At 44.6% G+C, this 17,797-nt stretch overlaps 1 protein-coding gene across 2 annotated transcripts in view; it reads left to right on the forward strand.

The window, feature by feature from the left end:
• The first annotated feature begins 260 nt into the window (after positions 1-260).
• The window catches only part of aup1 (AUP1 lipid droplet regulating VLDL assembly factor), a 52,666-nt gene continuing 35,129 nt past the window's right edge, over positions 261-17,797 (forward strand). For both annotated transcript variants that reach the window (XR_013937600.1, XM_080537293.1), the window contains exons 1-4: positions 261-452; positions 7,909-8,046; positions 8,244-8,394; positions 9,536-9,723. Coding sequence is in view for 1 of the 2 variants with exons in the window: in XM_080537293.1 (XP_080393419.1) it covers positions 412-452; positions 7,909-8,046; positions 8,244-8,394; positions 9,536-9,723 (518 nt within the window). In the remaining variant the exon portion in view is untranslated. The remainder of the gene's footprint in view (positions 453-7,908; positions 8,047-8,243; positions 8,395-9,535; positions 9,724-17,797) is intronic.

The raw sequence follows: 17,797 nt of genomic DNA on the forward strand, positions 1-17,797 counted from the left end.
TTGAGAAGATGTTTTGCTCTCTGTGCGTCGGTTTAAATAATTGTAATTTTATTGTGTTAGCATTTGGAAAAAACTGTAAAGAGACGACCAGGACAATGTAGGAGTTGGATAAATCCAGTAGGTCGCAGTAGTGCAACGCTAAGGATACAAGCTGCCGTTAAATCCAACAGAAGAAGAAGTGTGTGACGTAGTAGTGGGTAGTGTTCCCTCCCGTCCTGCAGGGGGCGACACCACCTCCGGTCCGACAGCCGCCATTCAACATGGCGCGCTAGCATCCGTTAGCTAGCCACAACATGAAGTAGCTAACAAGTCTACGTCAGCTTCAGACAAGCTAACCCTAATCTAACCCTCTAGACCCTAACCCTGTCTCCTCCGGACACCAGCGGACTGAACCCAAACCCCGCAGAGACGATGGAGGCCGGCGGGATAGAAGACATGTTCGACTTCCAGCGGTGAGATGTTATTGTCAGCTAGCTGTGTTAGCTAGCTGCTTATTATGGTTGGCCGGTGTCAGACAGCTACGTTCAGGGTTAGTTAGTGTTAGTTAGGGTTAGTAGGGTTAGTAGGGTTAGTTAGTGTTAGTAGGGTTAGTTAGTGTTAGTAGGGTTAGTAGGGTTAGTTAGGGTTAGTAGGGTTAGTTAGTGTTAGTAGGTTTAGTTAGTGTTAGTAGGGTTAGTAGGGTTAGTTAGTGTTAGTAGGGTTAGTAGGGTTAGTTAGTGTTAGTAGGGTTAGTAGGGTTAGTAGGGTTAGTTAGTGTTAGTAGGGTTAGTTAGTGTTAGTAGGGTTAGTAGGGTTAGTTAGGGTTAGTAGGGTTAGTTAGGGTTAGTAGGGTTAGTTAGTGTTAGTAGGGTTAGTAGGGTTAGTTAGTGTTAGTAGGGTTAGTAGGGTTAGTAGGGTTAGTTAGTGTTAGTAGGGTTAGTTAGTGTTAGTAGGGTTAGTAGGGTTAGTAGTAGGGGTGTAAATCACCAGCTTCATCACAATACGATATTATATCGATTTGTTTGTATGACGATACAATGTTTGACGATATCACAATGTCAGTCACGATACGATTTCGATTCGATTCGATATGACGATATGATCGATATGACGCGATATCATATGTCAATCTAACACAATTATCAACTCACAAAAACAACTAGAATATGATTTGACCATTTTATTTGTGAGCTCTTCCAGGTATCCAGCATTTAAATCATATTGTATTTAGTGTTGTTCCGATACCATTTTTTGATCCCGATACCGATCCCGATACCTGACCGTGCAGTACTTGCCGATACCGAGTACCGATCCGATACCACGGCGTTTGAAAAAACAAAACAAAAAAACATGTTTTTTGAGCCGCATACTCACCTCGATGTAAAATTATTGCTAACGTCTGGCACTGCTCAAAACCTTTGTAAAACAGGAAAAAATACCAACAGAGAGTGAATGCTATAGAACCTTTTTTTATTGTCTACCTGGTATGGTGACAAGAAAATCAACCCCTTATAAAACCTGAAATGTGGCTCTCACAGATGCCAATCAGTGCAATAGCCATTTCAGATATAAAACAGTCGTAGTAGTAGTGCAACAGCAAGTGAACATTTACAAACAAAATAACTTTAAGATATAAAACAGTCGTAGTAGTAGTGCAACAGCAAGTAAACAATTACAAACAAAATAACTTTAAGATATAAAACAGTCGTAGTAGTAGTGCAACAGCAAGTGAACATTTACAAACAAAATAACTTTAAGATATAAAACAGTCGTAGTAGTAGTGGGGCTCCTCCTCGACGGTCTGGAACCTTTTGTCGACAGCTGCTAGTAGGGTTGCTTTCATTGTTTTTATCCCGCTGTCCTCCTCGGTCTCTCGGGTCAACAGTCGCTTCAGTACCACCACCGTGGGGACGACTTCAGACGCGATGGAGGTGCTAAAGCTGATTTGTTTCGTAATCTCCTCGAATGGAGCCAGGACGATGTTTACTTTTTCAAGTAAAGCCCACTGGTTGGTACTCAGGGCATGTTTGTTTTTCAGCATGCGTGTTTGTTTTTCCGCGATAGTGAAAAGCTGCCACGCCATTGGTTGAGAGCAGCTGCTCTGGGCCAATAGCGTTCCAGCAGAGGAGCATGCCTGGGCATGTCTGGGCATGTCTGTGTTAGGAAGGCTGTGTCAGGCTGAGACAAGCTGAGAAAAACGCAACGTGCTGCGTTTGAACAAGAGTTTGGTATCGGGTGTTATTATTTGTTACTTAGTACTCGCCGATACCGATACCAGCATTTTTGTGCGTATCGGTGGCCATGCCGATACTAGTATCGGTATCGGAACAACACTAATTGTATTATACAGTATTCTTCTGTTACAAAAAGAAAAATAGACCCGTTCACTAGTCTCACAAACAAGAGATATTCAGCTTTAAAACATTAATGTCCTATGAAACAAAACTGGAAGATCTTGTCCCCCCTTTTTTAAGGCAGGATTTTTGTAAACGTTCACTTTTTTACTGTCTCATAAACACAGTATTTTTAACAGTTAGAACTGAACCAAGGTCACCATTTAACCTACAGTATATTTGTGCAATAATAATAAATAATAATAAAATAATAATAAATAATAAGTGCAAATGCAGTACAGTGCAGTACATCTTATATACATTCTTCTTAACCAAAATAAGCAATTTCAGCTGGAGAACAAAACAAATGTAAACAATTCCGCATTATTAGTGCATATTGACAGATCACTAAGTATATCCTCCAGTGTTCTTCTTTGGGAGGTTTTTCTTCAAAAAAACTAACTGATCAACATGTTCAGGAGACATCTCTCTCTCTCTCTCCCTCCCTCTCTCCCCCTCCCTCCCTCCCTCTCTCTCTCTCTCTCTCTCTCTCTCTCTCAAGCACACACACACACACACGCCACGCCCCCTCCCTCCCCCCTCCTCCCTCCCTCCACACGGGAACACCCTGGCTGGCTGCTGTGCCGCATTTCGTCGAAATATTTCCAGACCGCCGACTTATTACCGAGAGGAGAGCGAATTTCGTCGTCGTTATCCCTGCTACTCGCCTTGACTTGACCTGCACAGTGTGCAGCGCTCTTTAACTTTGTAGTTTGCCGCTGCTAGTCGCGCGCTGCACGGAAATGGTGACAGTCACGCAGAATGTGCCATTTCAAAATAAAGGTGTATCTTTAAGATGACGATAAAGATCGATGTTTTTACATTGCGTCGATGTAATCAGATCGTTAGTCAATGAATCGATGCATCGATGTATCGTTACACCCCTAGTTAGTAGGGTTAGTTAGTGTTAGTAGGTTAGTTAGTGTTAGTAGGGTTAGTTAGTGTTAGTAGGGTTAGTTAGTGTTAGTAGGGTTAGTTAGTGTTAGTAGGGTTAGTTAGTGTTAGTAGGGTTAGTATGGTTAGTTAGTGTTAGTAGGTTAGTTAGTGTTAGTTAGGGTTAGTAGGGTTAGTTAGTGTTAGTAGTGTTAGTTAGGGTTAGTTAGTGTTAGTAGGGTTAGTAGGGTTAGTAGTGTTAGTTAGGGTTAGTAGGGTTAGTTAGTGTTAGTAGGTTAGTTAGTGTTAGTAGGGTTAGTTAGTGTTAGTAGTGTTAGTAGTGTTAGTTAGGGTTAGTAGGGTTAGTTAGTGTTAGTAGGTTAGTTAGTGTTAGTAGGGTTAGTTAGTGTTAGTAGTGTTAGTAGTGTTAGTTAGGGTTAGTAGGGTTAGTTAGTGTTAGTAGGGTTAGTTAGTGTTAGTAGGGTTAGTTAGTGTTAGTAGGGTTAGTAGGGTTAGTAGTGTTAGTAGTGTTAGTTAGTGTTAGTAGTGTTAGTTAGTGTTAGTAGGGTTAGTAGGGTTAGTTAGTGTTAGTAGTGTTAGTTAGTGTTAGTAGGGTTAGTAGGGTTAGTTAGTGTTAGTAGGGTTAGTAGGGTTAGTAGGGTTAGTTAGTGTTAGTAGGGTTAGTAGGGTTAGTTAGTGTTAGTAGGGTTAGTTAGTGTTAGTAGGGTTAGTAGGGTTAGTAGTAGTGTTGTTCCAATACCATTTTTTGATCCCGATCCCGATACCTGACCGTGCAGTACTTGCCGATACCGAGTACCGATCCGATACCACGGCGTTTGAAAAAACAAAACAAAAAAACATGTTTTTTGAGCCGCATACTCACCTCGATGTAAAATTATTGCTAACACTTAGTCTGGCACTGCTCAAAACCTTTGTAAAACAGGAAAAAATACCAACAGAGAGTGAATGCTATAGAACTTTTTTTTATTGTCTACCTGGTATGGTGACAAGAAAATCAACCCCTTATAAAACCTGAAATGTGGCTCTCACAGATGCCAATCAGTGCAATATCCATTTAAGATATAAAACAGTCGTAGTAGTAGTGCAACAGCAAGTGAACATTTACAAACAAAATAACTTTAAGATATAAAACAGTCGTAGTAGTAGTGCAACAGCAAGTAAACAATTACAAACAAAATAACTTTAAGATATAAAACAGTCGTAGTAGTAGTGCAACAGCAAGTGAACATTTAACAAAATAACTTTAAGAGAAAATACAACATTTTAGAGTAAGACAAGAACAAAGAAGTAGGCTAATGTTACCTTGGACTTTGGGATGTTCCAGTTAAGCAGCATACTCTCAATTGCTTCTGCAATTGCTTCACCAGTGTGGGACCCCTTGAACTCGTTTGCATGCAGCACAACGCTTTCCCGGTTGTATGATTCGGAGTCCACCCAGTGAGCAGTTAAACTAAGCAGGGACAGTGGGGAGACGTCGCTGGTCCAAATATCCGTAGTGAAGCTGATGGCCTGCACCTTTCCTAGCTTATCTGAAACATGCTCAGTCACCTTCTTATTGAGGGCAGGGGCGGCCGTCTCCGTGATGTATTTGCGACCTGGTATTTTGTATTTAGGTACAGCGTGAGCCATAAAAAGGCGGAATCCCACATTGTCAACAAAGGAGAGGGGCAGGTCACAGAGCACAATCATTTCAGACATTTTCTCAGTCATCTTTCTTGCCATTTCACTCGTCGCGTCCCACTGGTCCTTTTTATGGAATGAGCTACTCAGCGTTTGTTGTTTTGGTCCATCCGTTCTCTTGCTCGCTGTCGCAGCTGCAGTAGATGACAGAAACTCTTCGTGCTCTTTAATATGTTTTGCCTTTAAATGCTTAATTAAGTTGCTAGTATTGAAACTGGCAGCTTTAGTGCCACCCCTCGACACATTGAGACCGCAAATTGTGCATTTAGCCGTTGTACACACCGGACTATCCACCTTGAAATATCTCCAAACCGCCGACATGTTCTCCTCACTACACCTTTACAGCATGCGTGTTTGTTTTTCCGCGATAGTGAAAAGCTGCCACGCCATTGGTTGAGAGAAGCTGCTCTGGGCATGTCTGGGCATGTCTGTGTTAGGAAGGCTGTGCCAGGCTAGACAAGCTGAGAAAAACGCAACGTGCTGCGTTTGAACAAGAGTTTGGTATCGGGTGTTATTATTTGTTAGTACTCGCCGATACCGATACCAGCATTTTTGTGCGTATCGGTGGCCATGCCGATACTAGTATCGGTATCGGAACAACACTAGTTGGTAGGGTTAGTTAGTGTTAGTAGGGTTAGTTAGTGTTAGTAGGGTTAGTTAGTGTTAGTAGGGTTAGTTAGTGTTAGTAGGGTTAGTTAGTGTTTGTAGGGTTAGTAGGGTTAGTTAGTGTTAGTAGGGTTAGTTAGTGTTAGTAGGGTTAGTTAGTGTTAGTAGTGTTAGTAGGGTTAGTTAGTGTTAGTAGGGTTAGTTAGTGTTAGTAGGGTTAGTTAGTGTTAGTAGGGTAAGTTAGGGTTAGTTAGTGTTAGTTAGTGTTAGTAGGGTTAGTTAGTGTTAGTAGGGTTAGTTAGTGTTAGTAGGGTTAGTTAGTGTTAGTAGGGTTAGTTAGTGTTAGTTAGTGTTAGTAGGGTTAGTTAGTGTTAGTAGGGTTAGTTAGTGTTAGTTAGTGTTAGTAGGGTTAGTTAGTGTTAGTTAGTGTTAGTAGGGTTAGTTAGTGTTAGTAGTGTTAGTAGGGTTAGTTAGTGTTAGTAGGGTTAGTTAGTGTTAGTAGGGTTAGTTAGTGTTAGTAGGGTTAGTTAGTGTTAGTAGGGTTAGTTAGTGTTAGTAGGGTTAGTAGGGTTAGTTAGTGTTAGTTAGTGTTAGTAGGGTTAGTTAGTGTTAGTAGGGTTAGTTAGTGTTAGTAGGGTTAGTAGGGTTAGTTAGTTAGTGTTAGTAGGGTTAGTTAGTGTTAGTAGTGTTAGTTAGTGTTAGTAGGGTTAGTTAGTGTTAGTAGGGTTAGTAGGGTTAGTTAGTGTTAGTTAGTGTTAGTAGGGTTAGTTAGTGTTAGTAGGGTTAGTTAGTGTTAGTTAGTGTTAGTAGGGTTAGTTAGTGTTAGTAGGGTTAGTTAGTGTTAGTTAGTGTTAGTAGGGTTAGTAGGGTTAGTTAGTGTTAGTTAGTGTTAGTTAGTGTTAGTAGGGTTAGTTAGTGTTAGTTAGTGTTAGTAGGGTTAGTTAGTGTTAGTTAGTGTTAGTTAGTGTTAGTAGTGTTAGTTAGTGTTAGTAGTGTTAGTAGGGTTAGTATGGTTCAGTGTTTCCCCTAGGTTTGCTGCCTTGGGGGGGTGGCATGGACCGTGGAATTGGAATTGGCATTGAATTGGAATTGGGGTGGCATGGACCCTGCGACATACCAGCGTCATGTCCAGGGGGTGTACTTGTACATCAAGCCGCCTCACGCTACGGAAACAGGAGATAGGCTCCTGCCCTATGGGCCATTAGGCTCCAGAACCATCGGTTCACAAGGCTACTTATGTGGTCTTGACTACCTGTCCACTTTCTCACCTGGTTCTTGCTCTCTCTCTGGTGTGTCGACACCATCCTGCTCTCTCTCCTTCTCTCCCTCTCTATCCTCCTCTCTCCCTCTTTTGCTGTCAACCAAAAGGCAAACATAACAACCAGAGTATTTCTAATCTAATAAGAGGTATAAATTGATCCATATCAATTTATAACATAATTATAATAGCTTTTGGATTGCTGTGGGCAATGCAGTCAGATAATGTCATTTTGACATTACTCTCACCTGAAAAAAGATCATGTCCAACTATAAAAAAACAGACATTTCCAATGCTTCAATCCACTGTCCATGTACTGTAAATATGCCATATGGTATTACAGGGTTTCCGTTAACCGGTAATTACCGGTCTTTGTCCGGTAAAATTAGTTGAAGTCCGACAAATTGAAAACTCGTCGGACATAATGTCCGGTGAAAATAATTCCCTCTAAGCACAATTTGAATACAATTCGCTAAAGTTCACATTTTGTATTCAAATTGGCTTCGGACCACCATTTTCAGCTGAGCACCAAACACACACACACTCATACACACACAACACTGCCCGAGAGAGAAGGACCCGCCCCCTTTAGTTAGCCTATAGGCTATATATATATAGTGTTAGTAGGGTTAGTTAGTGTTAGTAGGGTTAGTTAGTGTTAGTAGGGTTAGTTAGTGTTAGTAGGGTTAGTTAGTGTTAGTAGGGTTAGCAAGCTAGCTACCGTTAGCTGTAACCGACTGCTGCCTTTCTGGCTGTTAGTCCAACGTTACGTGTCTGTTGGTCTGTTGTGTATTTAACGTTTGTGTGTGTGTGTGGGTGTGTGTGTCTCTGTGTGTGTGTGTCTCTCTGTGTGTGTGTGTGTGTCTGTGTGTGTGTGTGTGTCTGTCTGTGTGTGTGTGTGTGTGTGTGTGTGTGTGTGTGTGTGTGTGTGTGTTCGTGTGTGTGTGTGTGTATTTGTGTGTGTCTGTGTGTGTCTGTGTCTGTGTCTGTGTGTGTCTGTGTCTGTGTGTGTCTGTGTCTGTGTCTGTGTCTGTGTCTGTGTCTGTGTCTGTGTGTGTGTGTGTGTGTGTGTGTGTGTGTGTCTGTCTGCCTGCCCAGGCTGCCCAGTGAGGGGCTGGTGTGTGTGCTGCTGCTCCTCTACGCTCCACTGGGCGTCTGCCTGCTGCTGCTGCGGCTGTTCGTGGGCGTCCACGTGTTCCTGGTCAGCTGCGCCCTGCCGGACAGCCCCGCCAGACGGTAACTATGACTACCATCTAACAGCCCCGTCAGACGGTAACTATGACTACCGTAACTATGAGTACCGTAACTATGACTACCATCTAACAGCCCCGGTAACTATGACTACTATCTAAGGGTTAGGGTTCAGTCCAGCCGAACAGATCATCACACACATCGTGCGTGTGTGTGTGTGTGTGTGTGTGTGTGTGTGTCAGGTTCCTGGTGAGGGTGATGTGCACGGTGCTGGGCATGCACGTGCGTCAGGCGCGGCCCGGCCTGCGGGACCAGAGCTGCAGGCTGCTGGTCTGTAACCATCTGACCCTGTTTGACCACAACATGCTCAACCTGCTGACGCCCTGCAGCACGGTGAGACACACACCTCCTCCTGGCCTCTCCTCCCCTCTCTTCTCCTCTCTTCTCCTCTCCTCTCCTCCCCTCTCTTCTCCTCTCCTCCCCTCTCTTCTCCTCTCTTCTCCTCTCCTCTCCTCCCCTCTCTTCTCCTCTCCTCCCCTCTCTTCTCCTCCCCTCTCTTCTCCTCCCCTCTCTTCTCCTCTCCTCCCCTCTCTTCTCCTCCCCTCTCTTCTCCTCCCCTCTCTTCTCCTCCCCTCTTCTCTCCTCCTGTCTCCTCTCTTCTCCTCCCCTCTCTTCTCCTCTCCTCCCCTCTCCTCTCTTCTCCCCTCTCTCCTCCCCTCTCTCTTCTCCTCCCCTCTCATCTCTTCTCCTCCCCTCTCTTCTCCTCTCCTCCCCTCTCTTCTCCTCCCCTCTCCTCTCTTCTCCTCCGCTCTCCTCTCTTCTCCTCCCCTCTCCTCTCTTCTCCTCCCCTCTCTTCTCTTCTCCTCCCCTCTCCTCTCTTCTCCTCCGCTCTCCTCTCTTCTCCTCCCCTCTCCTCTCCTCTCCTCCCCTCTCTTCTCCTCCCCTCCCCTCTCTTCTCCTCCCCTCTCCTGTCCTCCCCTCTCCTCTCTTCTCCTCTCCTCTCCTCTTCTCCCCTCTCTTCTCCTCTCCTCTCCCCTCTCTTCTCCTCTCCTCTCCTCTCCTCTCTTCTCCTCTCCTCCTCCCCTCCCCTCTCTTCTCCTCTCCTCTCCTCTCCTCTCCTCCACTCCTCTCTTCTACTCTCTTCTCCTCTCCTCTTTTCCTCTCCTCTCTTCTACTCTCCTCCCCTCTCTTCTCCTCTCCTCTCTTTTCCTCCCCTCTCTTCTCTCTTCTCCTCTCCTCCCCCCCCTCTCTTCTCCTCTCCTCTCCTCCACTCCTCTCTTCTACTCTCTTCTCCTCCCCTCTCTTCTCCTCTCTTCTCCTCTCTTCTCCTCTCCCCTCTCTTCTCCTCTCCTCCACTCCTCTCTTCTACTCTCTTCTCCTCTCCTCTCTTCTACTCTCCTCCCCTCTCTTTTCCTCCCCTTTCTTCTCCTCTCTTCTCCTCTCCTCTCCTCCACTCCTCTCTTCTACTCTCTTCTCCTCTCCTCTCCTCTCTCCAGCCCATGTGATAGTAACCCTCCCCTCTCCCCTCCCCCAGCCCATGCTGGAGGGGTCTGCAGGTTTCCTGTGCTGGGCCCGGGGGTTCTTGGAGCTGGGGGGCGCGGGGGGGCCGGGGGGGGTGGAGCAGAGCCTGCTGGCCTACAGCTCCGCCCCCGGGACTCCGCCCCTCCTCCTCTTCCCCGAGGACGACACCACCAACGGACGCCACGGGCTGATGAAGTTCAGGTCAGTCACCAGTGTCAGGGTCAGGTCAGTCATCAGGGTCAGGTCAGTCACCAGGGTCAGGTCAGGGTCAGGTCAGTCACCGGGGTCAGGTCAGTCACCGGGGTCAGGGTCAGGTCAGTCACCGGGGTCAGGGTCAGGTCAGTCACCAGGGTCAGGGTCAGGTCAGTCACCAGGGTCAGGGTCAGGTCAGTCACCGGGGTCAGGTCAGTCACCGGGGTCAGGGTCAGGTCAGTCACCGGGGTCAGGGTCAGGTCAGTCACCAGGGTCATTCAGAACATCCCATTCCACTGACACATGCCTTCTCTATTTGAACGACCACATCAACCATGAGGTGGACTCGGGCAAGTACTGCGGCATGGTCATGCTGGACCTCCAGAAGGCCTTCGACACAGTAGATCACCACATATTGTTAGATAAACTGAAAGCAATTGGGTTCGATAGAACATCGGTGAGCTGGATGCAATCCTACTTAGAGGGGAGGGAACAGGTGGTTAGTGTGAACGGAACACTGTCCCCCCCCCTCCCAGTGACCTGCGGCGTTCCACAAGGAAGCATATTGGGACCTTTACTGTTCCTAATATATGTGAATGACATGTCATCAGCATGTAATTGCAATTTGTTCCTGTTCGCGGATGACTCGGCTCTGCTGGTCTCTGACAGGGACATATTGCAGGTGGAAAAAGCGCTAAGCACTGAACTAAGTAGAATCTGCATCTGGCTAGCTGACAATAAACTATCAATACACCTAGGTAAAACTGAAACCATCCTATACGGATCCCCATCTAAACTCAGAAAGGCTGAAAATTTTTAAATAAAAGTGGGTAACATTAATATCACAAGAAAAGAGGATATTACATACCTGGGCTCCATCTTAGAGGCAAATCTTTCCGGAGATAAAATGGCAGCAAAAGTAATCAAAAAAGTGAACCATAAAACTAGATTCTTGTACAGGATATCCTCACTTGTCAGTAAAAACACACTGAGGACCCTATCAGGAGCTCTCATTCAATGTCACTTCGACTATGCCGTAACATCATGGTACTATAGAACCACAAAGGCCCATAAAACAAGACTCCAGACAGCCCAAAATAAACTGGTTAGGCTTCTGCTAGGCCTCAACCCTAGGACACATCTAACCGCTGCTCATTTTTTGAGCCTTGATTGGCTACGAGTAGTTGACAGAGTGCAGCAGCTTGCACTGGGCCTAGTCTTCAAGATACGCTACACCACAAAGACACCCAAGTACCTGTCAACATACTTCCAAAAAGTGAACAACGTCCACACCTACAACACCAGAGGAAGCTCCACGAACCACGTTCAACCGCGTTGCACCACAAACAAGGGTTTAAACTCGTTTGCAAACTATGCAGTAAAGATGTGGAACGCCCTTCCTATAATCTTAAAGGAGTGCAAAACACTGCCCACCTTCAAAACCACTCTCAAAAAACATTTACAGGAGGCTGCAATCCGTAACTGGACCCTCTAAAACAAAAATCAGATTAAAAGACCTGAACTACCCACTGTACATACTTTGTGTTTTGTCCCCCGCCCCCACCTGTGGTGTATGTCCCCACCTGTCCTACCCGCTGTACATACCTTATGTTTTGTTGTATTGTTCTTCCCATGATGGATGTACGTTTATCTTGTAGATAGTAATAGTTATTTGTCTGTATTATCATGTAGATAGTACTAGTTCTTTTCTTATGTCTGTCTTACATGTAACGATGAATTGAAAATCAAGGACCCCAATTGAAATAAGCCAGTGGCTTTCTTGGGTTTTTATCCTCTTAGTTTGACCTTGTATGTAATATGTACTTTCATGTACCTACTTCTGCAAACATTCTAATAAAGTTTTCAATCAATCAATCAAAAGGGTCAGGTCAGTCACCAGGGTCAGGGTCAGGTCAGTCACCGGGGTCAGGGTCAGGTCAGTCACCGGGGTCAGGGTCAGGTCAGTCACCAGGGTCAGGGTCAGGTCAGTCACCGGGGTCAGGTCAGGGTCAGGTCAGTCACCAGGGTCAGGGTCAGGTCAGTCACCGGGGTCAGGGTCAGGTCAGTCACCAGGGTCAGGGTCAGGTCAGTCACCAGGGTCAGGGTCAGGTCAGTCACCGGGGTCAGGTCAGGGTCAGGTCAGTCACCAGGGTCAGGGTCAGGTCAGTCACCAGGGTCAGGGTCAGGTCAGTCACCAGGGTCAGGTCAGGGTCAGGTCAGTCACCAGGGTCAGGTCAGGGTCAGGTCAGGGTCAGGTCAGTCACCAGGGTCAGGGTCAGGTCAGGATCAGGTCAGTCACCAGGGTCAGGTTAGTAAACAGGAACACAGTGGAATACAGCCACAATACAATGACTCAGGGTCAGTTAACTAGGGTAGTGATCTAAGGTAGTTAACTAAGGTAGTGAGCTAGGGTAGTTAACTAGGGTAGTGATCTAGGGTTAGTGAACTAGGCAAGTTTATTTGTACAGCACATTTCATAAAGCAGGGGCAGGGCTTGACGCTTACCTTTTCCCCAGGTAGCACTGTGCTACCATGTTGAAAAATTTAGTAGCACACCAAGAATTTCAGTAGCACAATGAAAATTGCGCAATTTTCGTCAACAACGACAACAAATTATCATAATCATAACATATCAAAATGATCATACGGCTCTTGGCCGTAATACAAATGGAGACTCACACAATGTAAAGGGGAAGTAAGAATATTAATTTCAGTTGGCCCACGGTTCGGTATGAACCTCGGTTTTTGGGTCACGGTTCACGGTTCGTGTTTATTTTTTATTTTTTAAATGCTACTATTTATTTACAAACTGTTACTTTATTTTTGCTTATACTTATGGAACTTTAACATTTAGACACATTCCAGAATATGACATGTAAATTGTATAATATAAATATATATAAACAAAACACTTTCAAATGTAAAAAAATTACATAAACACTTTCAAATGTGACGTGTTGTGGATTGGAACTACGGATCATAAGCTTTCAAATGATGTGTCATACATTGAAATCCGAAAAAAGATGAAGTTAGAGTCATTTGAATGTTAGACGTCAGGCACATATAGGGTTAACCTCTTTGTAATGAAACCGGAAGCAGACGCTGCTAGCAGCTAGCGGCTAACAAAACACAGCGCTACGAACTATGAGAGCTGTATCCCATATACCCATTATGCGCATTTTAAGCGCATATAGGACTCGCGTGAAGCATTTCTGCGACACGCGTTTCTGTTCACTGTTTTCATTCCCTCATCGCTTATACACATAAGTTTGACTGCGCATGACAGTAGTTCAGCAGTCTTTTAGTCGCACTGGTGCTATTGAATGTATTTCCAAGTCGCACAGACATATATTCACTCGCAAATGCGACCAAAACAGTCGCACTGTCGAGCCCTGAGCAGGGGCATTTCAAAGTTGTATATATATGTAAATGCTATATATAGCATTAAAAAGATACAGAAAAAGATTCAAAGATTGAATATGAGGGGGCCAAGGATTGACCCTTGGGGAACCCCACATGTTATTTTAAGTTGGTCTGACACAAAGTTGTCAATGGAGACAGTAGCTTCTGTCCTGTAGGTAGGATCTAAACCAGTTTAGGGCAGTGCCTGAAAGTCCTACCCAGGTTTTTAGTCTATCTAGAATGTCGTGGTCTACAGTGTCAAAGGCAGACCTAAGGTCTAGTAGTACCAAAACTGAGATTTTTATGGAGTCTGTGTTTACACGAATGTCATTAAGGACCTTAATAAGAGCCGTTTCAGTGCTATGAAAGCCTGATTGAAAGCCATCAAAGAGATCATTCAGGGTCAAATCATTGCTAGATTGTTTGTGGGCAGCTATTTCAATAATTTATCCTTTACAGGGAAGGTTTGATATGGCTTTAGTGATTTAGTAGAGGCTTAATAACTGCAGTTTTCAGGGCTTCAGGGAAGATTCGGGATGAAAGGGAAGTGTTGATTATTTGTATTAGTTCAACTGCCATAAGTTGCTATGGTAATACGTAGGGATGTCCCGATCCGATACTGATATCGGATATCGCCGCGATATTGGTCCTGAATGCTGGATCACAGATCGGACCAGAAAACAAAAGGCTCCGATCCGCGTGCCCGATCCGCGTGCCCGATCTGGCGTGTCACTCAAGTGACGACAACAGTAGTAGCCAGTGGTCACGTGCATGACCAGGGCTCGATAGTGCGACTGTTTTGGTTTTCATTTGCGAGTGAATATATTTCTGTGCGACTTGGAAATACATTCAATCGCACCAGTGCGACTAAGAGACAGCTGAACTACTGTCATGCGCAGTCAAACGTATGTGTATAAGCGATGAGGGAATGAAAACAGTGAACAGAAACGCGTGTCGCAGAAATGCTTCACGCGAGTCCTATATGCGCTTAAAATGCGCATAAGCTCTCATAGTTCGTAGCGCTGTGTGCTTCCGGTTTCATTACAAAGAGGTTAACCCCATATGTGCCTGACGTCTAACAACATTCAAATGACTCTAACGTCGTCATCTTTTTTCGGATTTCAATGTATGACACATCATTTGAAAGCTTATGATCCGTAGTTCCAATCCACAACACGTCGCATTTGTTGCTTTAATAAAGGCTGGCAGTCTTTAATTTAACTGTTGTTGGTGTGGACTATAAGGGGAGGTATTTGTTATTATTCAGGGGTCAAAAAATGTATACAAATATCGGATCGGTATCGGTAGTGAGAAAGTGGGATCGGGACATCCCTAGTAATACGTTGCTATGGTAATACGTTGCTATGATATTAAGTTGCTATGGTAATACGTTGCTGCGGTAATTGACCTGGGGGGAATCCAGGCAGATTTTTGATGAAGTCTCTTTAGCGACATTGATGGAATACAGTGTTTCCCCTAGGTTTGCTGCCTTGGGGGGGTGGCATGGACCGTGGCATGGACCCCCCCCCCCCCCAGGGGGTAAGACCCTGCCTCATACCAGCGTCATGTCCAGGGGTGTACTTGTACATTAAGCCGCCTCACGCTACGGAAACAGGAGATAGGCTCCTGCCCTATGGGCCATTAGGCTCCAGAACCATCGGTTATGTGGTCTTGACTACCTGTCCACTTTCTCACCTGGTTCTTGCTCTCTCTCTCTCTGGTGTGCCGAGCCGACACCATCCTGCTCTCTCTCCTTCTCTCCCTCCCTATCCTCCTCTCTCCCTTTTGCTGTCAACCAAAAGGTAAACAAAACAGCCAGAGTATTTATAATCTAATAAGAGGCATAAATTGATCCATATCAATTTATAACATAATTATAATTGAATATTGGATTGCTGGGGGCAATCCAGTCAGATAATGTCATTTTGACTTTACTCTCTCACCTGAAAAATGTCTGTATGTCCGTATGTCCAACTATAAAAAACTGACATTTCCAATGCTTCAATCAACTGTCCATGTACTGTAAATATGCCATTATGGTATTGCCATGAAGCCCAACTCTAGCAGAATAAGAAATATAGTATATCTACTTTAAGTAAAATAATAAAGTGCCTCCAGTTAGCTCTTTAGCTGGCAAGTGTGCAAGGAGACTAGCTTATCTCATCACCTCCGAGCTAGCTAGCTTGCTAGTTCTTTGACACTATTTACACTATGGAACTATAGTCAGACACTTTCTAGTCACGATAATAACGACTAGGGGTGTAACGGATCACCTAACTCACGGATCGGATCGTGTCACGCTTTTTGAGTCACGGATCGGATCATTTTTCGGATCAACACAAAACATAAAAATAAAAAGCTTTTTCCTCTAATTCTGTAAAAACACCACTTTTACTGTGTAAAACCCAACAACATTCAAGATGTCAAAACTGGTATATATATATGTGTGTGTATATATATATATATATATATATATACATACATACATGTATACATACATACATAACATATTCTACACTCAAACATTAGGCTACATATTAAACAGAAACACATTCAACTTAAATGATGCAGTAGGAGAGAGGGGGGAGGCACCTGGTTGCAGCAGTGAATCACTGGGCTCTTTAAAGCAGACAAATAAACATGTTTTATGCCACTTTTAACTAAATAATAAAGTGAAACCTTACTTTAAACATGGTATGAAAAAATTGGCTACATTATCAGAAGTTGTCACGCTGCTTTTTTCGTGCCTCCCGTCAACACACCAGGGTGATGACGCGGCAAATGTGTGGCCATGCTCGTACGACTTTCTCGTTGCACAACGCTTAAACACCGTAACTTTGTTATCGACCACACTTCCAATGACACTGTCCGTCATTGTTATAATTGACAGAGAAGCCAAAGTGCTTCCATACATGGGATTTAAATGACGAGGGAGGCATTTCGAGTTATTCTCTGTCGCCAGCACTCGCCATGATATACTTGGGCTGCGTTCGTAAATTTGCTCTGAGAGCGCCGGAGAGCACACTGGGTCCGACGTCATAAAGGGACCAAGTAATTTGATTGGACAAGAGGCATTCCATGAATGCTGATCAGATTCCAGAGCGAATTTACGAACGCAGCCTTGTTGTTCTGGATTTTTTTTCTCCATTATCAACCTATCATTGCGCTTTAGAGTAAAACAAAGCACGCAACTGTCGCGTCTATCTTTTCATGGCAACTCTACATTGTGATTTACAAGGGATATTAACTAATATTAAGTAATATTATTACTTGGTTACATTTTGCAATTGATCCGCGGTACACATGCGTGCCGAACCGTGGGGGGCGATCTGTACGGATCACGGATTATCCGTGATCCGTTACACCCCTAATAACGACCAATTTTAACCAACTTTCTCTGTCAGAACACTCAGCAATTATATTTGCTAACGTTTCAACTTGCTTACTTTCAATCTGCAGACATCACAGCCGGCAAAAACTCTCGCGTCTCGCGCGCACACTTGCGCAAAATCTTGTATTATTCTCCAGCGCGGCACAGCGCGAAGTGTGGAGATAGGTCTGGCTATGCAAGACTACGGCGGACTAACGTTACCAACGAGCCTATGGGCTTGCCACTCGCCTGATTCGGGTTGGGTGCGTTTAAAAAACGCTGATATTTTAGCCTGCTTGTCAGATGTTTGGTGTCTCCGTCAGTAATAATTCCTCTTTCTTGGGGGGGCGGGGGGTTCCGTTGGGAGGGCGGCCCGCCCCCCCAAGGCAATGGTAGGGGAAACACTGGAATACCCCCCAGGTCAGTTACCATAGTAACGTATTACCACAACCCTGACCTAGGGTTGGGTACCGTTTGGTTTTATTCGATACCGGTGCCAAATCGGTACTTTAAAAACGGTACCGGTACCGAAACGGTACTTAAATCGGTACTTTTGATAAATAAATAAAAATCTATATAGAAATCCAGGATTTTTCACATCAGTGGTCACTGACGCGATTTTCCGAGTGCACGCCATTAATGCAGAACGGCGATGTTTTATATAAGGTGATCAAATACCAAAATATCCTGATGCTGCAGCAGAACATGGGGAACTACAGCACTGAACATAGGTTACCGTATAATATACATGTGACTGACAGATCCGCCCAAGACACACACACACACACACACACACACACACACACACACACAGTGAAAGATAATCAGCTCATTGAATATGAAGTACACAAGATTACACACAGAACCGGGAACGCGCATACAGCACTGAACAACATCCGTAGAATATAAACTTGTGACTGACAGTCACATACACACACATACACACACACACACACACACACACACACACACACACACACTGAAAGATTATCAGCTCATCAATATGAAGTAGGCCTACATGAGAGTACACGCACAAAACGGGCTAATTAACTGTTTACACAAGTAAAATCACAGTGTGACAGTCAGATGAAGCATTCGGTAAACAATCAACAGCAAGGTAATGCATCAGCTGAGTTAAAGAAAACCAACTTTTACCTTTGATGACACCTTTGAGCCCTGTTTTCCCATACCTCCGCCGTTCTGTTCGTGATGATTTTAGATTATTTTTGCACCGCGCATATTGCCCTGTAATTAGACCATGCGACCACAGCTTCCGTGTGTCTCTTATTGTCCAAATGTTCCCTGAATTTT

This window comes from Nansenia antarctica (genome assembly GCF_963989245.1).
Source record: "Nansenia antarctica genome assembly, chromosome: 7".
Classification (NCBI taxonomy): domain Eukaryota; kingdom Metazoa; phylum Chordata; class Actinopteri; order Argentiniformes; family Microstomatidae; genus Nansenia; species Nansenia antarctica.